We start from the raw sequence: 22,479 nt of genomic DNA, 5'->3' as shown, positions 1-22,479 counted from the left end.
CCCGAGAGAATATTGTGTAGGTTGTGATGCCTCAGGTCAGGTGTGGGATTTTAAGGGCAGGAGTAAAGGAGGTATGCAGTAGTAAATAAAATAAAATTTATTATACAGTGTATTTATATACAACAGAGGAGTGAATATATGGGTAAAGTCCCATTGTGCAGGTGAAGAGGAAATATAAGTTGTGTTACATGTGATAAGTACGTGACTTGAAAGTATCGTGGATAGGTCCAGCTCTGCAGTTCCTCTTGTCAAAGGACAGGGATTGGTGCAGAGAGGGGACCTGATCGGTAATCCGACATGTTTCGGCCTATCAAGGCCTTTATCAAGGATGTGTCACCGATTCTAAGAATAATTGAAAATAAATATATAGAAATATCAGATCATGATATCATGGTGATTCAAAAACAATTGATATAAAGTATGGTTGAACATACATATTTGTCCACTTCTTAGGGTATTGCCTCCCCAAAGTTTCTCCAGGTGCTACAGGAACAGTGTGCTGTGTTGGTGAGAAAATGGCGAATTTAGAAAGGAATTGGGTATACAGAGGATTACTCATAAATATAATAGTGATAATTACTTCTTGGGTAGCATGTCTGGTCCCAGGGTCCAATGTGGTTGAGGTTAGGAAAACTCCCACATTGATAGTAATCGTCTGTAATTATAGGTGTATAGGCTTAATATCTGGAGTACATGCCGATGATAGTAAGTACATAAATTGTTTGGAAAAAGTTAGGTTTGGTTTAGGAGATATGGTAAGTCTCCTACCAAATCTAAACTTACATTTTGGTTGGTTCCTGAATGGTAAAGTAACCGTTGCAGGATCTTAGTCCGTTTGGAGACGATTCCTGTGAAAAAAATGATGAACAGCCGTTGTCTGCAAGGTCCGTGTTCCTCCCTGGGTTCGGGAGAGACTGAGACATTGCAGTGTTCCCCGGCCTTTTATGGGCAGTCACGCATGCGCCGTCGTGCGCTGTGTGATGCCGATGGGCGGAGTCCGTGATACGGTGTGAGGCGCGCCTGCGTGAAGCTGGAAGCCGCATCCCTTGTAACCGTGCGGACGTGCCTTCGTGGCCGCCGACACGGAGTAGAAGCCGAGATCCCTGACAGGGATAGAGGAAGGTAGAGAGACCCCCCCATCGGTTTCAGATGCCCCGATCCCGGAGGATTCGGGGCTTACCGTGCCGGGAGCTCCTGGAGATTAAGGGATAGAGGCAAAAGGAAGTTGGACAATCTGGTTAAATAAGCTTGATTATGCGATGGTGCACTGTGCAACAGTGTCATCACATATATGTATCAATAATACGTTTACAATATTATAACATTAATTAGGACATAAAATGAAAATTGCAGCATATATATTAAGAAGAAACGTCTGTGAGAGAATGTGGGTGGGTCGGAGGGAGAGATTGTGGTCGGTCTAACCAGTTAAAAGATACTGGGTAAAAGATACTGGGTAGAGTGGCCCAATGATGTTGTATGGGAATCAAAAGGTCTATGGTGAACCATTGTGGAGTCGGGAGTGCAGGTTGTATGAATCTTGGAGGGGGGGGTGTCAGTTGAGATTGTGCATATACTTTTGGGGGTTCCAGGGCCGATTCTGTGTCCTGGTAGGGGGTTTAATCTTTTTTCCCCGATGAAAAGCCTTGTAAGAAGGGACGGAAGCTTTGTGCTTCATTTAACCCGGGCGGGATAGTAGCTTTAAGTCGCGAAATCCATCGCATTTCCAGTTGCAATAAGGTTTTGTTCCAATCACCCCCTCGTAACGGGATGTGGACCCTGTCCAGGGCCATGAATTTGATTTTAGGCATTTTGTAGTTGTGGTATTCTTTTACGTGTCTCCCTAGTGGGACATAGAAGTTGCCAACATGCATGGTCTGAAGATGTTGACTTACTCGTTTGCCAAACTCCTGTCGGGTTTTCCCTATATAAAAGGACCCGCATTCGCAGGTCATCATGTAGACTATTCCCCTGGTCTTGCAGTTGCAAAAATGTTTCGGGTGAAATGGGTCACCATTGGGTAATATGGTATTGATCGTTTGGGAAATAACGTAACATTGGGCACAGGACCCGCAGGGGAATGTGCCTTTTGTTTTGCAGGGGTCTTTTTTGGATCCTTCTTTGAATTCACTTTTTACCAATTGTTGTTGTAGCGAGCCGGCTTTTCTGAAGGTGATGGGTGGATGTTGAGGTAGGAGTTTAGAGGTGCTGGGTTCTTCCAAAAGGATGGACCAATTTTTTGTGAGGATATTTCTGATTTCCTGGTGTTCGTTGGTGAATCTGATGATTATTCGGGTATCTGGTTCGGTTTGAGTTGGTTTTTTATTTTTGAAGAGCAGTGTTTCTCTGTCTTGTTGATTGGCACGATTAAAGGCCTTGCGTAGTGATGTTTTGGTGTAGCCTCTTTGTGATAGTCGAGTAGTTAGTGCATTGGCTTCTATTTGGAATTTTGCTGGATCTGAGCAGTTCCTTTTTAGCCTTAAGTATTGGCTATAGGGTATTGAGTTGATTAGAGGTTGAGGGTGAAAACTTGAGGCATGGAGAATCGAGTTGCCTGCTGTATCCTTTCTGAACAGTGTGGTGGAGATTTTGCCCATAGTATCTTTATATATTAAGGTGTCGAGAAAAGATACTTGTTGTTTGTTATAGGTCATCGTGAAGAACATATTGTGTTCGTTCTGGTTCATCCTGGTTAATAGGTCTTTTATCATGTATTCCGGTCCATTCCATATAATCAATATATCGTCAATATATCTTTGCCATATAAGGATTTTGTCAGCGTAGATGGTGTTTACCTCGTTTGATAAAAATTCTTGCTCCCATGAGCCTAGGTAGATATTGGCATAAGATGGGGCGCAGTATCTTTTAACTGGTTAGACCGACCACAATCTCTCCCTCCGACCCACCCACATTCTCTCACAGACGTTTCTTCTTAATATATATGCTGCAATTTTCATTTTATGTCCTAATTAATGTTATAATATTGTAAACGTATTATTGATACATATATGTGATGACACTGTTGCACAGTGCACCATCGCATAATCAAGCTTATTTAACCAGATTGTCCAACTTCCTTTTGCCTCTATCCCTTAATCTCCAGGAGCTCCCGGCACGGTAAGCCCCGAATCCTCCGGGATCGGGGCATCTGAAACCGATGGGGGGGTCTCTCTACCTTCCTCTATCCCTGTCAGGGATCTCGGCTTCTACTCCGTGTCGGCGGCCACGAAGGCACGTCCGCACGGTTACAAGGGATGCGGCTTCCAGCTTCACGCAGGCGCGCCTCACACCGTATCACGGACTCCGCCCATCGGCATCACACAGCGCACGACGGCGCATGCGTGACTGCCCATAAAAGGCCGGGGAACACTGCAATGTCTCAGTCTCTCCCGAACCCAGGGAGGAACACGGACCTTGCAGACAACGGCTGTTCATCATTTTTTTCACAGGAATCGTCTCCAAACGGACTAAGATCCTGCAACGGTTACTTTACCATTCAGGAACCAACCAAAATGTAAGTTTAGATTTGGTAGGAGACTTACCATATCTCCTAAACCAAACCTAACTTTTTCCAAACAATTTATGTACTTACTATCATCGGCATGTACTCCAGATATTAAGCCTATACACCTATAATTACAGACGATTACTATCAATGTGGGAGTTTTCCTAACCTCAACCACATTGGACCCTGGGACCAGACATGCTACCCAAGAAGTAATTATCACTATTATATTTATGAGTAATCCTCTGTATACCCAATTCCTTTCTAAATTCGCCATTTTCTCACCAACACAGCACACTGTTCCTGTAGCACCTGGAGAAACTTTGGGGAGGCAATACCCTAAGAAGTGGACAAATATGTATGTTCAACCATACTTTATATCAATTGTTTTTGAATCACCATGATATCATGATCTGATATTTATATATATTTATTTTCAATTATTCTTAGAATCGGTGACACATCCTTGATAAAGGCCTTGATAGGCCGAAACATGTCGGATTACAGATCAGGTCCCCTCTCTGCACCAATCCCTGTCCTTTGACAAGAGGAACTGCAGAGCTGGACCTATCCACGATACTTTCAAGTCACGTACTTATCACATGTAACACAACTTATATTTCCTCTTCACCTGCACAATGGGACTTTACCCATATATTCACTCCTCTGTTGTATATAAATACACTGTATAATAAATTTTATTTTATTTACTACTGCATACCTCCTTTACTCCTGCCCTTAAAATCCCACACCTGACCTGAGGCATCACAACCTACACAATATTCTCTCGGGATGGTGGCAGAAATGACTACCTAACTTTCCACTATAAGATCCAAAAACTCATCTCTTTCAACGAATACCCCGGATGGATAACACATCCACGTCCTCTCGGATCTTTGGAAACACTATATTCCACTAAACTACAATTCTTGGTTGCTAGGCAGCAAGCACCTACCTACCTAATCCAGGCCAACATAGCCTTCATTGTGGAACTTCCTCCACAGTTTCAGTAAGGCATTGTTAAAACCTGTTTTTCACCAACACCTTTCTCCTACAAAGAAAGGATGACTGAAGAAGAAGAAAAAGATGTGGGAGATCTGGTTGGCGATGAATGGGAGACCCTCATGTCGGGCATCCAAACCAGTTTTAAAGTCAAAGAACAAACTGAATCAGATATCCTGGCACTATTCAGGACACTCCAAAAACACCTGGAGAGAAAGTCTGCGCTTCACTGGCACATTAAGACCTTCGAACGCTATATCAGCGAGAAAATCAACCCTGTAGGTTTAAGAATCCAAATTTTCCCTACTATGGAAAACATCACAACCCAACTCAAAAAAGAATGGGAAAACCAACTAAACGAATGTTCACGGAATTTAATGATCCTTTTGCAAGAAGAATATTTAAGACAAATAAAAACCCTAGATCTTGACATTAAAAAAACCTACGAACAACTAGCCCCTCTCAAAAAGGCACAACTATACAGTGAACAGGAAAATAAACTTAAATCACATTTAGAAGACTATGGTAAGGATATCCTCAGGAAAAAAGAAAGAAAATATTGGCGCGATAAGAACGCCTTTGCCCAAGGCAGAGCCTATAGATGGGCCAATCAACGCTCCAACCGAAGAAATCAGTATGGCAAACCCACAGATAGAATGGGACAACCATACTACTCATCGGATTCATCTTCCTATAACTCTGGGACTGAACACTACAAAAATAGAAGAAGGGAACCCTCAAAACAACATGAAGCTCAACATAAAACTAATGAGGATAACTACCAGGAAACGGAACCCCAAGAAACCAATCCTGCAGAGGAACAAGGAACACACTCGGGAAACATGAACCCACCCCTCAAACCCCATAATTTCTTTACAAGATCCAAAGTGGACCCCAAACAACAACAAGGGTTTTTTTTAGGGAAAACAACTCCGAAACCGCCAAAGAAACACCAATCAGAGAAGAAACGGGAGGAAGAAAAACGGTCATAAATCTATCATCTCATACACTGACGAATGACCAAAAAGAAGTACTATCTTTAGGACTCTCTTTTTGCCCAAATACCGACCTGGATAGATTCGAAACCATCAAAGATGTGAACCTATTTGCCAGAAATTTATTACTCAAAACCTTTTATCAAAAACAACCTCAACCCTCACAACCTGCATCCACATTAACCGCGGCTGAGTTCAGAGCCATCCGCGACCTCAACCTACTACTTCAGGAAAGTGACCTAGATGATTGGGACGATCCAACTGAATCAGATAAAGAATCTGACGAAGAAGAACGGGAAACACCCCCTGACCAATTGTCCTTCAAAAGGAAATCTAATAAATTCCCATCCCTCAACCTTAACCCAGCAATTGCACTCTTCGTCCGACAAACCACTAAAGATATAGAATCAATTAAAGAGAAACAACACACGTCGAACTTAACAAACAAGCAAAAGCAAGCCCTCCAGGAACTTAGAAATAATGATGACATCATCATCAAACCCTCAGACAAGGGAGGAAATGTAGTCATCATGAACAAAGAAAAATACAAACACATGTGTCATACAATATTGTCGAATACTAAATGCTACAAGAAGATCCTTCCCATAATGACAAAATCTTATGAAGAAATCTTCTACTCCAAAATCGATAATGCATTCAAGAATGGCATCATCTCCCAAACATTGTGGGAATATATCAGAACACCACATCCAAGAACCCCCACACTATACGCCCTACCGAAACTACACAAGAACTTGCATGATCCACCGGGAAGACCAATCATCTCGGGTAATGGAAGCATTTCAGAATCTATGAGCAGGGTCATAGACAGATACTTACGCCCTCATGTCAAAGAACTACCCTCATATACCCAAGATACCCTTCATCTCCTGAGGATACTCAATGACATCACTGTTCCAGAAGAAACATACCTAATCACCATAGACGTCGAATCATTATACAACAATATACCCCACACCAAAGGACTACAGGCAGTTGAAAACATACTTCATTGCCACAGTGAACGAGACCAAAACTTCAATAAATTCATCATTGACATGCTGGATTATATACTCAACCACAACATCTTCACCTTTGGCGGCAACTACTACATCCAAACATGTGGGGTAGCTATGGGAACCAGCTGCGCCCCATCTTATGCCAATATCTACCTAGGCTCATGGGAGCAAGAATTTTTATCAAACGAGGTAAACACCATCTACGCTGACAAAATCCTTATATGGCAAAGATATATTGACGATATATTGATTATATGGAATGGACCGGAATACATGATAAAAGACCTATTAACCAGGATGAACCAGAACGAACACAATATGTTCTTCACGATGACCTATAACAAACAACAAGTATCTTTTCTCGACACCTTAATATATAAAGATACTATGGGCAAAATCTCCACCACACTGTTCAGAAAGGATACAGCAGGCAACTCGATTCTCCATGCCTCAAGTTTTCACCCTCAACCTCTAATCAACTCAATACCCTATAGCCAATACTTAAGGCTAAAAAGGAACTGCTCAGATCCAGCAAAATTCCAAATAGAAGCCAATGCACTAACTACTCGACTATCACAAAGAGGCTACACCAAAACATCACTACGCAAGGCCTTTAATCGTGCCAATCAACAAGACAGAGAAACACTGCTCTTCAAAAATAAAAAACCAACTCAAACCGAACCAGATACCCGAATAATCATCAGATTCACCAACGAACACCAGGAAATCAGAAATATCCTCACAAAAAATTGGTCCATCCTTTTGGAAGAACCCAGCACCTCTAAACTCCTACCTCAACATCCACCCATCACCTTCAGAAAAGCCGGCTCGCTACAACAACAATTGGTAAAAAGTGAATTCAAAGAAGGATCCAAAAAAGACCCCTGCAAAACAAAAGGCACGTTCCCCTGCGGGTCCTGTGCCCAATGTTACGTTATTTCCCAAACGATCAATACCATATTACCCAATGGTGACCCATTTCACCCGAAACATTTTTGCAACTGCAAGACCAGGGGAATAGTCTACATGATGACCTGCGAATGCGGGTCCTTTTATATAGGGAAAACCCGACAGGAGTTTGGCAAACGAGTAAGTCAACATCTTCAGACCATGCATGTTGGCAACTTCTATGTCCCACTAGGGAGACACGTAAAAGAATACCACAACTACAAAATGCCTAAAATCAAATTCATGGCCCTGGACAGGATCCACATCCCGTTACGAGGGGGTGATTGGAACAAAACCTTATTGCAACTGGAAATGCGATGGATTTCGCGACTTAAAGCTACTATCCCGCCCGGGTTAAATGAAGCACAAAGCTTCCGTCCCTTCTTACAAGGCTTTTCATCGGGGAAAAAAGATTAAACCCCCTACCAGGACACAGAATCGGCCCTGGAACCCCCAAAAGTATATGCACAATCTCAACTGACACCCCCCCCTCCAAGATTCATACAACCTGCACTCCCGACTCCACAATGGTTCACCATAGACCTTTTGATTCCCATACAACATCATTGGGCCACTCTACCCAGTATCTTTTACCCAGTATCTTTTAACTGGTTAGACCGACCACAATCTCTCCCTCCGACCCACCCACATTCTCTCACAGACGTTTCTTCTTAATATATATGCTGCAATTTTCATTTTATGTCCTAATTAATGTTATAATATTGTAAACGTATTATTGATACATATATGTGATGACACTGTTGCACAGTGCACCATCGCATAATCAAGCTTATTTAACCAGATTGTCCAACTTCCTTTTGCCTCTATCCCTTAATCTCCAGGAGCTCCCGGCACGGTAAGCCCCGAATCCTCCGGGATCGGGGCATCTGAAACTGATGGGGGGGTCTCTCTACCTTCCTCTATCCCTGTCAGGGATCTCGGCTTCTACTCCGTGTCGGCGGCCACGAAGGCACGTCCGCACGGTTACAAGGGATGCGGCTTCCAGCTTCACGCAGGCGCGCCTCACACCGTATCACGGACTCCGCCCATCGGCATCACACAGCGCACGACGGCGCATGCGTGACTGCCCATAAAAGGCCGGGGAACACTGCAATGTCTCAGTCTCTCCCGAACCCAGGGAGGAACACGGACCTTGCAGACAACGGCTGTTCATCATTTTTTTCACAGGAATCGTCTCCAAACGGACTAAGATCCTGCAACGGTTACTTTACCATTCAGGAACCAACCAAAATGTAAGTTTAGATTTGGTAGGAGACTTACCATATCTCCTAAACCAAACCTAACTTTTTCCAAACAATTTATGTACTTACTATCATCGGCATGTACTCCAGATATTAAGCCTATACACCTATAATTACAGACGATTACTATCAATGTGGGAGTTTTCCTAACCTCAACCACATTGGACCCTGGGACCAGACATGCTACCCAAGAAGTAATTATCACTATTATATTTATGAGTAATCCTCTGTATACCCAATTCCTTTCTAAATTCGCCATTTTCTCACCAACACAGCACACTGTTCCTGTAGCACCTGGAGAAACTTTGGGGAGGCAATACCCTAAGAAGTGGACAAATATGTATGTTCAACCATACTTTATATCAATTGTTTTTGAATCACCATGATATCATGATCTGATATTTCTATATATTTATTTTCAATTATTCTTAGAATCGGTGACACATCCTTGATAAAGGCCTTGATAGGCCGAAACATGTCGGATTACCGATCAGGTCCCCTCTCTGCACCAATCCCTGTCCTTTGACAAGAGGAACTGCAGAGCTGGACCTATCCACGATACTTTCAAGTCACGTACTTATCACATGTAACACAACTTATATTTCCTCTTCACCTGCACAATGGGACTTTACCCATATATTCACTCCTCTGTTGTATATAAATACACTGTATAATAAATTTTATTTTATTTACTACTGCATACCTCCTTTACTCCTGCCCTTAAAATCCCACACCTGACCTGAGGCATCACAACCTACACAATGCTCATGGTCTTCTATTGGGTGGCTGGGGGTCTTCGATTGGGTGGCTGGGGGTCTTCTACTGGGTGGCTTGTGGATATAATACCTGTACTAGTAGTAGTTAGCATCATCCAGGGCTAGAACCTGCTAGAACCTGGCACCCAGGGTATGTTCCCCCAGGTCTTCTATTGGGTGGCCGGGGTCTCCTACTGGGGGCCTGTACATAAAATGCATGTAATAGTAGTAGTTAGCATCATTCAGAGGCATTGCTAGAACCTGGCACCCAGGGCATGTGCCCCCAGGTCTTCTATTGGGTGGCCCAGGGTCTTCTACTAGGTGGCCCGGGGTCTTCTACTGGGGGCCTGTACATATAATGCATGTAATAATAGTAGTTAGCATCATTCAGAGGCATTGCTAGAACCTGGCACCCAGGGTATATTCCCCAGGTCTTCTATTGGGTGGCCCAGGGTCTTCTACTAGGTGGCCCGGGATCTTCTCCTGGGTGGCCCATGCATATAATGCATGCAAAAGTAGTAGTATGAATCATTCAGGGGCATTTCTAGAACTTGGCACCTAGGGCATGTGCCACCAGGTCTTCTATTAAATGCCCAAGGTATTCCACTGGGGACCCCCAGGTCTTCTAGGGTGCCCCCGGGTCTTCTAGAGTGGCTCTGGTCTCCTTTTAGATATGGTAATGATACATTCAACGCATTTTACCGTTTTGATACAGTTTTTAGGCCAATTTATTTTTGCTCAGTGATAAAGATTGTTCCAGTCTTAGATTTGATACAAAGTGGTCATCATGGTATCCTATCAAACCCTCAACATTTTCACCTGTGTGCCCCCTGGTCTATTAGGACTTTTCACCTTGAGTCTCCTCCCAACCTCCCTCTTGCAAATGTCCCATATGGTGCCCACCAGCCCTTGGAGGCTTAACCAATTAGAGAAGGTGAAGGGGTAAAGGAATTCATGGCTGGTAGGTAATAATGGAGCCATTATATTCAGGTCCTCCGACTTCTACCTTTTTTTTAACTCACCTCATATTATACAGCTAAGGGGGCAATCCCCCAGGACAGGCTGCCTTTACCCCACCCATGATGATACATACCTTGCCCTGGTCTAAGCCCCTGACTCCCTCTGCCAGCTGAACCCTGAACCATCTCAAATGATTAGTGTGGGTGAGGGACGGGGGTCAGTTTCTGCCATTCACCCCTTTGGATGGAGGAGCATTTGGGGTATTTCTGTAGAATTTTGGTATATTTACCCGCGGACAAAGCAGGGGACGGAGGAGCCAAGGCAGAGCTGGTCCAGCCACGTTGAGCAGACCCCGTAGTGCAGAGGACCTTTATTTTCTGTGGGAGATAATGGAGATAAAATAAATTTCAGACACTCAGCCAATATAATTTCCACATACAATGTCATAATTGTGGCCCCCCGGGGCCCTCACCCTGAGTGCGGTACGACACTACGGCCACGGTGAGGTGGATCTGGTCAGAACAAGTGTCCATGGAGGAGCTGATGGAGTAATACCGCGCCTGAAGGAGAGGCAACTGTGTGAGAAGAAGGGAACTGGGGATGGAGATTGATGGGAACTCCTCCAGAACCTCCACCAGATTGGGGCATCGGAACCACTTCCACTCCTCGTACTGCCGGGCGTCCTGCGGGGGGCGATAAGGTGACCCCGGTTACATTTCCCACAACACAGAGCACAACAAAACCACAGAGATCAGAAAGAAAAATATCAGTAATGCCCGGAGTTCCGGATTCTCCCATCTTTTTACACTCATGGCCAATCCCAAAGATGTTCCGGGGGGTTCCTGGACTCAGGACTCTGCTGGGGGATTGGACACCTATTAAATGTTACTGAATCCACAAACACCAATCAGAACCCTTCTTATTTAACGGATGGCCCTAGACTGGTGAAAGGTTCAATCTGATTGGTTAATTGCAACATTGCACAACACCTGACATCATAGAATGGTTTATAAAGAAGATCTGTCAGATTCAAGGTTAGAGAATTAATACTGAAACCTGATTGGTTCAGCCTGGCCGGCGCTCTCACCTGGCTCAGGGTCTCCAGCCTCTGCTTCTCGGTGGGGTCCTCACACAGGGCGCTCAGCAGCTGCAGGAACTGAGGTGTGGGGGGTGTGGTGATGTCCAGGTAATTAGTCAGAGCCTGACGCAACGTACAGGGGGGGATCCGAGTGTCCGAGACCCAGTTCACTTTCCGTCCGGATCCCAATCCTGACAACACAGACAAACCAATTAGAGAGAAGGAAAGGATCAGTGATTGAGCATTAGAACCCCGGTGCAAGACAGGAGCTTGGGCCCCGAGGGTCAGTACTATACCTAGTGCTCCAGATTTCACCCCCCCCCGCAAAAAAAACTGCCCTACAGCTTACATGTCAGCCCCCCCCCCCATTACTGGCTGTAAAGCTCCCAACCTTGGCAACCACTTCTCTGTACCCAACTCACTCAACTCCTATTACCCCCTCTGAACCCAATCCCCCAACCCTCATAACCCCCCCCCCCACCTGCTTAACCCCCCCCCCCCACCTGCATAACCCTCCTCCTAACCCTCATAACCCCCCACCTGCATAACCCTCACAACTCCCCCCCATCTGCATAACCCTCCTCCTAACCCTCATAACCCCCCCCCCCACCTGCTTAACCCCCCCCCCACCACCTGCATAACCCTCCTCCTAACCCTCATAACCCCCCCCCCCACCTGCATAACCCTCACAACTCCCCCCCCCATCTGCATAACCCTCCTCCTAACCCTCATAACCCCCCCCCCCACCTGCATAACCCCACTCCTAACCCTCATAACCTCCCCCCACCTGCATAACCTCCTCCCCCCACCTGCATAATCCTCCCCCTAACCCTCATAACCCACCATCTTCATACCCCCCCTCGCCTGCATAACTCTCCTCCTAACACTCATAACCTCCCCCCACCTGCATAACCCTCTTTCTAACCCTCATAACCCCCCCCCCCACCTGCATAACCCTCCCCCTGACCCTCCTAACCTCCCCCCCACCTGCATAACCCCCCCAACACCTCCCCCCACCTTACCTTCATAACCTCACCAACTTTAATATTCCCCCGAAATACTCGAAAACCACTCCCTAACCCTAATAACCTCCTCCCGCCCTCATAACTACACCTCTGTACCGAACCCTCTCTACCCCCCTCTAAACAAAATCCCCCCAAACCTCCATAACCCCCCCCCCCTACCTGCATAAGTCCCCCCCCAATCTTTATAAGCTCCCTCCCCAACCTGCATATCCTCCCTCTTACCCTCACACCCCCCCCCATCTTCATCACCTCTCCAACTTTCATAAACCCCTCCCCTCAATGCTTGAACCCAGCCCCCCAACCTTCATAACCGCCCCTTTCCCACTTGCATAACCTCCTCCCGCCCTCTTAACTACACCTCTGTTCCGAACCCTCTCTACCCCCCTCTGAACCCAATCCCCCCAACCTTCATAACCCCTCCCCACCTGCATAACCTCCCCTTAATCTTTATAACCCCCCTCCCCAACCTGCATATCCTCACCCTAACCCTCGTCTCCCCCCCCCACCCAATGTTCATCACCTCCCCAACTTTCATAAACTCCTCCCCTCAATACTTGAAACCACTCCCCCAACCTATATAATCTACTCCCCAACCCTCTTAACTGCTTCTCTGTACCTAACCCACTCAACTCCTTTTACCCCCCTCTTAGCTTCCTAACCACCCCCCCCAACCCTCATAACTCCTCCTCCACACCACTAACTTCTATTACCCATTTTTTCCAACCTAACCTAGAACCCATTGTGGTCCCATCTCTGCACTCCAATCTTCATGAACCCTTCCTCATTCCCAAATTCCTCAGCTCTAATTACCCCTCCAAGCCTTTTCCCCAAACCTCCTAACCCCTCCACCACACAGTCCCCACCCCAACAGCTCTTCCTCTAATGGTAATTTCCTAATCCCCTAACCCTCCTGGCCAAACACTGCACCCCCCCCCCCCCCCAAGCACCTAACCCACTTAATTAGCTGTACTGTGAACCTAACCCCCCACCCTCACACCCATCTTCTCTCCTATTATCTCTCCTCCTCACCCAACTCCACTTCCTGAACCCTCAACCCACCTCAATCTTTATAACCTTTCCTCTGCACCCCACAACTACTCCCCACCAACCTAACCCCCAACCCTGATAACCTTTCCTACAAACCCCCCGAACTCCCATTATTCCTCCCCTGCACCTAACCTCCTAAACCTTAGAGCCTCTTCTCTGCACCCCTCAATCTTTCTAACCCTTTCTCCACTCCCATCCATCTCCTAATACCCCTCCTCCTCACCTCCCCTCACCTTCCAACTTCTGCTCTCTCCCTTCTGAACCTAACCTCCCGATCATCATAGCCCCTCCTCCACACCTCCACTCAACACCTACTATCCTTCCTCAAAACCTAACCTCCAAACCCTCATAACCCACCCCATTAGCTATTACCCCTCCTTCTAACCTAACCCCCTAACCTTTATAACAGCTCTTCCATGCCTCCCCTCAACACCTACTACCCCTCCTCCATCCTAACCCCAAACCCTCATAACCCACCCTATTACCCCTCCTTCTAACCTAACCCCCTAACCTTTACAACAGCTATTCCACTCCTCCAATCAACTTCTACTACCCCCTCCTCTAAACCCAACCCCCTCCAACACCTATTACCCCTCCTTCTCAGCCTAACTCCCCAACCCTTTTACCCTTCTTCTCTCCCCAACTCCTATTATACCTTCTTGGCACCTAACCTCCAATCCACAAAACCCCCCTCCCTCACCTTCCAACTTCTGCTATCTCTTCTATGAACCTAACCTCCCAACCCACACAGCCCCTCCTCCACATTCACCTGAATACCTCCTGCACACCTGGCCCCCCAACCCAAACACCATTACCCCTCCCCCTACTTTGTACTGTAAGCCTGATCTCCTCCAAGTCTTCCTCTCTAGTCATTAGACCCCCAAAGAGAACCCTACATGTGACATTGGAACCCCTACATGTGACATTGGACCCCATGATGTGCCTGTAAACTTGCTCCAGTGATGGAGATGGGGGGGGGGGTAGATATGGCCTTGTAAACTCTATGGGCCCTCTTCAGTAGACACAACCTCTGCTACCCCTCCACCCACCCCACAGGAAAGTATCACTAGGGGTATGGTGGTGGGGCATCTACTACTCACGGTTGTTGGAGTCTTTCTCCATCGTCTCCACCAGGACGGTATCATTAGCCGGCGGTGGGTCCTCCACCCTCTCCAGCAGTGCCAGAACCAGTTCTTCCCGGTTACATGGGAATACCCCGAGATGGTCCCCAGGTGAATAACAGAGCTCCTTCTGCCCCTCCGTGTTCAACTTTACCAGGATGGTGGAACGGCTGAGACACCAGAAGGACCAATCAGAATGGAGGAAGGAAATGTTATTAAAGTGAGACGCCACCTGCCCCCCCCCCCCCCACAGTCACACAATATTATTATTATACATTTCTATAGCTCTGACATATACTGCAGTGCTGTACAGAGATCACTGAGCCAATCACATCAGTCTCTGTACCAGAGGAGCTTACACTCTCATTTCCCCTCCCACACAGTCCCATCAGTCTCTGTACCAGAGGAGCTTACACTCTAATTTCCCCTCCCCCCACAGTCACATCAGTCTCTGTACCAGAGGAGCATACACTCTCATTTCCCCTCCCACACAGTCCCATCAGTCTCTGTACCAGAGGAGCTTACACTCTAATTTCCCCTCCCCCCACAGTCACATCAGTCTCTGTACCAGAGGAACTTACACTCTATACCTGTAAGGAATCAGAAATGATCTAGAGGAGGGGATATCTAGTACTACAATCTCAGTATTTGCGGATGATACTAAACTAAGCATGCCAATATCTTCTATGCAGGATGTGGAAACCTTACAAGCGGACCTGAACAAAATAATGGGGTGGGGGAGGGGGGCAACTACATGGCAGATGAGATTTAATGTTGATAAATGTAAAGTAATGCACTTGGGGGCCAAAAACCAGAAAGCAAGCTACTCATTAGGGGGGGAACCTCTGGGTGAGTCTAGGATGGAAAGGACCTGGGGGTACTGGTAGACAACAGGCTTGGCAGTGGCATGCAATGCCAAGCCGCTGCAAGCAAAGCCAACAGAATACTGGGATGTATAAAAAAGGGGATTCACTCCAGAAATAAAGAGATTATTCTTCCACTCTACAAGACTCTGGTCCGGCCACATCTGGAGTATGCTGTCCAGTTCTGGGCACCGGTCCTCAGGAAGGATGTGCTGGAACTGGAGAGAGTCCAGAGAAGGGCAACAAAGATAATTAGGGGAATGGAGGACATCAGCCATGAGGAAAGACTACAAGCACTGAACCTATTCTCTCTGGAGAAGAGACGCTTGAGGGGGGATATGATATCAATGTACAAATACTGTACTGGTGACCCTAGCATTGGGAGGAAACTATTCAGAGAAAGGGAATACAATAAGACACGTGGCCACTCACTAAAACTAGAGGAAAAACGGTTTAACCTTAAAATACGTAAGGGGTTCTTCACTGTAAGAGCGGTAAGGATGTGGAATTCTCTTCCATAAGCAGTGGTATCAGCAGGGAGCATCGATAGTTTCAAAAAACTATTAGATGGGCACCTTAAAGACCACAACATACAGGGGTATACAATGTACAACATACAGGGTGTATACAATGTACAACATACAGGGGTATACAATGTACAACATACAGGGGTATACAATGTACAACATACAGGGGTATACAATGTACAACATACAGGGTTATACAATGTACAACCTACAGGGGGTATACATTGTGCAACATACAGGGGGTATACAATGTACAACATACAGGGGTATACAATATACAACATACAGGGGGTATACAATGTACAACATGCAGGGGTATACAATGTACAACATACAGGGGGTATACAATGTACAACGTACAGGGGGTATACAATGTGCAACATACAGGGGTATACAATGTACAACATACAGGGGGTATACAATATACAACATACAGGGGGTATACAATGTACAACATACAGGGGTATACAATGTACAACATACAGGGGTATACAATGTGCAACATACAGGGGTATACAATGTACATCATACAGGGGGTATACAATATACAACATACAGGGGGTATACAATATACAACATACAGGGGGTATACAATGTGCAACATACAGGGGAATACAATGTACAACATACAGGGGGTATACAATATACAACATACAGGGGGTATACAATATACAACATACAGGGGGTAAACAATATACAACATACAGGGGGTATACAATGTACAAAATACAGGGGTATACAATGTACAACATACAGGGGTATACAATGTACAACATACAGGGGTATACAATGTACAACCTACAGGGGGTATACAATGTGCAACATACAGGGGGTATATAATGTACAACATACAGGGGTATACAATGTACAACATACAGGGGTATACAATATACAACATACAGGGGTATACAATGTACAACATACAGGGGGTATACAATGTACAACCTACAGGGGTATACAATGTACAACATACAGGGGTATACAATGTACGGTTAACAGCAAACACACACACACATCATAGGTTGAACTGGATGGACTGATGTCTTTTTTCAACCTCACTAACTATGTACTACTGGTGGGGATCGGAGTGCTATATCTGTAAGGAGGATTGGTGACACATCTACTACTATTAAAGCTGTTTTGACCCCAGACTGAATCATCCATGGGGTCCAATACTTCCGGTGGGCGGGGACACAAGGGGAGTTGAGCGCCCCACACCGGCTGGTGAGTCTTTAAGCACCTTGGCATCTTCTTTGGCACATCTCCGCACCTTTTGAAGAACTTTCAATTGTGGAATATTGAATTTTTGACACTATATTGTATTTATTCGTTATAATTCACCTTTATAGACTTTTGTAGCACAGATGCACTTTTTGTGGAATATTCAATGAATTTTTTTTGGCACAGTTTTGTATTTATTTATTATTTAGTCTTTGTTGTTTATTTTAGAATTATATAGTTTGTTTCATTATAGTATTGCACATTTTTATATTTATATTTTAGGCAAGCGCTTTTATATTGATATTTTTCTATTTCGGAGTCTCCTCAGTGTATAGCTGCTGCCTATGAGCGTTTCACCTATCAGCACGATTGATTTTGTATAATTACATGCAAGGGTTTTTTTTAATCAATATCTAAAATAAAGAATCTGATTGGTTATCATGAACAACGCAAACATGTTTCAGTCACTGGGCTCTGCGTCTCACCTGGACTGGTCACTCTGCAGGTTCTCCTTGGCTAGGAATACGGCCTCATAGACTTTCCTTCTGTGCACCTGAGAAAGTCCTGAGAGAGAGAAACACTGATCAATACAACGGGGCCCCTACAATGCAGTCCCAGGACCCCCCGAGAGGATCAGACAAGGGGGGGAGGGGGAGATCTACTAACACGAAACCAGGGAACCAGAATATGTGATAGATGGACACAGTGGTGGGGCAATGGGATCTACTAGATCTAGACTGGGTACTGAAGATCCCCTAATGCCCAAGTCTGACAAGACTAGACATGGGGGGGGATCCAGAATCTGGGAGTAGTGGACATCGGAGGGGGGGTACCCGAGGACTAGATGGGGGAATCAACAATCTGGGTGGGGGGGATCCAGCTGGGGGACTGAACCTTGGGGGGGGGGTTACTTATGTGTCCAGGCTTCTCTCTCATGCCCAGAGCTGTTGACTTCCTTTTCTGTCTCCCCAACATCTTCCTTCCGTGACACTTCCACAGACCGCACCTAGGAGCTCCACCCACACCAGAATCCCATCCCCTCCCCTGTTCTTCCCACAGAGGTGAGGTCACACCTGAGATAAGGTCAGGGAAGGAGGTGAGGTCTAACCTAGGATGAGGTCGGGGGCACAGAGGTGAGGTCGTACCTAGGATGAGGTCGGGGGCACAGAGGTGAGGTCATACTTGTGATGAGGTGAGGGTCTGAGGGACGGAGGTGAGGTCATACCTGGTATGGGGTCAGGGAAGGAGGGGAAGTCATACCTGGGATGAAAGTGGGGGGACGGAGGTGAGGTCATACCCGGGATGAGGTCAGGGACACAGAGGTGAGGATATACCTGGGATGAAGTTGGGGGGGCGGAGGTGAGGTCATAACTGTGATAAGGGTGGGGGGACAGAGTTGAGGTCATACTTGTGATGAGGTGGGGGGACGGAGGGGAGGTCATACTTGTGATGAGGTGGGGGGACAGAGGTGAGGTCATACTTGTGATGAGGGAGGGTGGACGGAGGTGAGGTCATACCTGTGATGAGATGGGGGGATGGAGGTGAGGTCATACTTGTGATGAGGTGGGGGACGGAGGTGAGGTCATACTTGTGATGAGGTGGGGGGACAGAGTTGAGGTCATACTTGTGATGAGGTGGGGGGAAAGAGGCGAGGACATACCTGTTATGAGGTTGGGTGGGTGGTCACGAAGAGTTTACAATTGTGATAAGGTCGGGGAGGGGGGAGGTGAGGTCATACCTACGATGAGTTTAGGGAGGGGGAGGTGAGGTCACACCTGTAGTGAGGTAGGCTTGGAGGTCATACATGGTCGGGGCGGAGGTGAGGTCATACCTGGGATGAGGTTGGAGAAGGAGGAGAGGTCATACCTGGGATGAGGTCAGAGATGAGGTCTGGGGGGGGTGGAGGTAAGGTCATACCTGTGATGAGGTTGGGGGGGAGGGAGGTGAGGTCACACCTGAGATGAGGTTGGGGGAGGGAGGTCATATCTGTGATGAGGTTGGGGGAGGGAGGTCATACCTGTGATGAGGTTGGGGGGGAGGGAGGTGAGGTCACACCTGTGATGAGGTTGGGGGAGGGAGGTCATATCTGTGATGAGGTTGGGGGAGGGAGGTCATATCTGTGATGAGGTTGGGGTGGGGGGAGGTGAGGTCACACCTGTGATGAGGTTGGCGGAGGGAGGTCATATCTGTGATGAGGTTGGGGGAGGGAGGTCATATCTGTGATGAGGTCAGGGGGGGGGGAGGTGAGGTCACACTTGTGATGAGGTTGGCAGAGGGAGTTCATATCTGTAATGAGGTTGGGGGGGGGGGGGGGTGAGGTAACGCCTGTGATGAGATTGGGGGGAGGGAGGTCATATCTGTAATGAGGATGGGGGAGGTGAGGTCATACCTATGATGAAGTCAAGGGAGGGGGGTGAGGTCACATCTGTGATGAGGTCGAGGGAGGGGAGTGAGACCCCACCTGTGATGAGGTCAGGGAAGGGGGGGGGTGGCGGAGGTGAGGTCATATCTGTGATTAGGATGGGGAAGGGGGAGGTGAGGTCCTACCTTGGATGAGGTCGGGGGGGGGGAGACAGAGGTGAGGTCATACCTGTGATGAGGTGGGGGGGGATGGAGGTGAGGTCATATCGGTGAGGAGGTTGGGGAGGTGAGGTCCTGCCTTGGATGAGGTAGGGCGGGGGGACTGAGGTGAGGTCATACCTGTGAAGAGGTTTGGGGGGATGGAGGTGAGGTCATACTTGTGATAAGCTAGAGGGACGAAGGTGGGGTCATACCTGTGATAAGGTGGGGGGGGTCAAGGTGAGGTTACACCTGTGATGAGTTTGGAGAGGGGGAGATGAGGTCACAACTGTGATAAGGTCAGCAGGGGCAAGGGTTAGGTCATACCTGTGATGAGGTTGGGGGGGGGGGGCGGAGGTTAGGACATACCTGTGATTGAGGTGAGGGACGGAGGTGAGGTCATAACTATGATGAGGTAGGGGGACAGAGTTGAGGTCATACTTGTGATGAGGTGGGGGGAGGGAGGTGAGGTCATACCTATGATGAGGTAGGGGGACAGAGTTGAGGTCATACTTGTGATGAGGTGGGGGGACATAGGTGAGGACATACCTGTTATGAGGTTGGGTGGGTGGTCACGAAGAGTTTACACTTGTGATGAGGTCGGAGAGGGGGGAGGTGAGGACATACCTGTGAGGAGGTCGGGGGGGGGGAGGTGAGGTCATACCTAAGAAGAGTTTAGGGAGGGGGAGGTGAGGTCACACCTGTAGTGAGGTAGGTTTGGAGGTCATACCTGGTCGGGGCGGAGGTGAGGTCATACCTGGGATGAGGTCGAGGGAGGGGAGTGAGATCCCACCTGTGATGAGGTCAGGGAAGGGGGGGTGACGGAGGTGAGGTCCTACCTTGGATGAGGTTGGGGGGGGCAGAGGTGAGGTCATACCTGTGATGAGGTGGGGGGGGTGGAGGTGAGGTCATATCTGTGAGGAGGTTGGGGAGGTGAGGTCCTGCCTTGGATGAGGTAGAGCGGGGGGCCTGAGGTGAGGTCACACCTGTGAAGAGGTTTGGGGGGATGGAGGTGAGGTCATATCTGTGATGAGGTTGTGGGGACAGAAGTGAGGTCACACCTGTGATGAGGTGGGGGGGGGAGGTGAGGTCATACCTGTGATGAGGTGGGGGACGGAGGTGAGGTCATACCTGTGATAAGGTTGAGGGGTCAAGGTGAGGTCACAACTGTGATGGGGGGGGGGCGGAGAGGTGAGTTCACACCTATGATGAGGTTGGGGGGGGCAGAGGTGAGGTCATACCTTTGATGAGGCCAAGGGAGGTGAAGTGCCACCTGTAATGAGGTTGGGGGAGGTGAAGGCAAGGTCATACCTGTGATGAGGCCAAGGGAGGGAGGTGAGGTCCCACCTTTGATGAGGTCGGGGGAGGTAAGGTCATACCTGAGATGAGGTCGAGGGAAGGAGGTGAGGTCATACCTGAGATGAGGTCGAGGGAGAGAGGTGAGGTCATACCTGAGATGAGGTCGAGGGAGGGAGGTGAGGTCATACCTGAGATGAGGTCGGGGGAGGTAAGGTCATACCTGAGATGAGGTCAAGGGAGCGAGGTGAGGTCATACCTGAGATGAGGTCGAGGGAGGGAGGAGAGGTCATACCTGAGATGAGGTCGAGGGAGGGAGGTGAGGTCATACCTGAGATGAGGTTGAGGGAGGGAGCTGGGGCATGCCTGAGATGAGGTCGGGGTGGGGGGGCGGAGGTTAAGTCATACCTGTGATGAGGTGGGGGATGGAGGTGAGGTCACACCTGTGATAAGGTGGAGGGGTCAAGGTGAGGTTACACCTGTGTTGAGGTTGGAGAGGGGGAGATGATGTCACAACTGTGATGAGGTCGGGGGGGGGGCGGAGAGGTGAGTTCATGCCTATGATGACGTCAGGGGGGCAAAGGCGTGGTCACACCTGTGATGAATTTGGGGGGGGGGCAGAGGTGAGGTCACACCTGTGATGAGGTCAAAGGATGGAGGTGAGGTCACACCTGTGATGAGGTTGGGGAGAGGGGAGGTGAGGTCATACCTGGGATCAGGTTGGGAGGAGGGAGGTGAGGTTATACATGTTATAAGGTCGGGGGTAGGTCAAGGTGAGGTTACACCTATGATGAGGTTGGAGATAGGGGAGGCATGCTCATATCTGTGATGAGGTCGGGGGGTCGGGTGGAGAAGGGAGGTCACACCTATGATGAGGTCAGGGAGAGGGGAGGTGAGGTCACACCTGTGATGAAGTGGGGGGCCCGAAGGGAGGTCATACCTGTAATGAGGTTGGGGGGTGGAGGTAAGGTCATACCTGTAATGAGGTCGGGGGGATGGGGGATGAGGTCATACCTGTAATGAGGTCGGGGGGAGGGGGGATGAGGTCATACCTGTGATGAGGTCGGGGGGAGAGGGGATGAGGTCATACCTGTGATGAGGTCGGGGGAGGGGGGATGAGGTCATACCTGTGATGAGGTCGGGGGAGGGGGGATGAGGTCATACCTGTGATGAGGTCGGGGGCAGGGGGGAGGGGGGGTGAGGTCATACCTGTAATGAGGTCAGGGGACGGGGGATGAGGTCATACCTGGGATGAGGTTGGGGGGAGAGGGGATGAGGTCATACCTGTGATGAGGT

General features: G+C 47.9%; 1 protein-coding gene across 1 annotated transcript in view; it reads right to left on the bottom strand.

The window, feature by feature from the left end:
- The window catches only part of NOS3 (nitric oxide synthase 3), a gene marked incomplete at its 3' end in the record, with an annotated part of 183,459 nt that overhangs the window by 85,237 nt on the left and 75,743 nt on the right, over positions 1-22,479 (bottom strand). Inside the window, exons 18-22 of the mRNA XM_082259052.1 lie at positions 17,814-17,892; positions 14,697-14,887; positions 11,534-11,715; positions 10,919-11,129; positions 10,736-10,823 (exon numbers count right to left, since the gene is read on the bottom strand). Of these exons, the coding sequence (XP_082115178.1) occupies positions 10,736-10,823; positions 10,919-11,129; positions 11,534-11,715; positions 14,697-14,887; positions 17,814-17,892 (751 nt within the window). The remainder of the gene's footprint in view (positions 1-10,735; positions 10,824-10,918; positions 11,130-11,533; positions 11,716-14,696; positions 14,888-17,813; positions 17,893-22,479) is intronic.

The sequence above is a fragment of the Pelophylax lessonae genome (assembly GCF_965119305.1).
Source record: "Pelophylax lessonae genome assembly, chromosome: 5".
Classification (NCBI taxonomy): domain Eukaryota; kingdom Metazoa; phylum Chordata; class Amphibia; order Anura; family Ranidae; genus Pelophylax; species Pelophylax lessonae.
The sequence above is the reverse complement of the archived record's forward strand: the minus strand, read 5'-3'. Positions and strand labels throughout refer to the sequence as shown.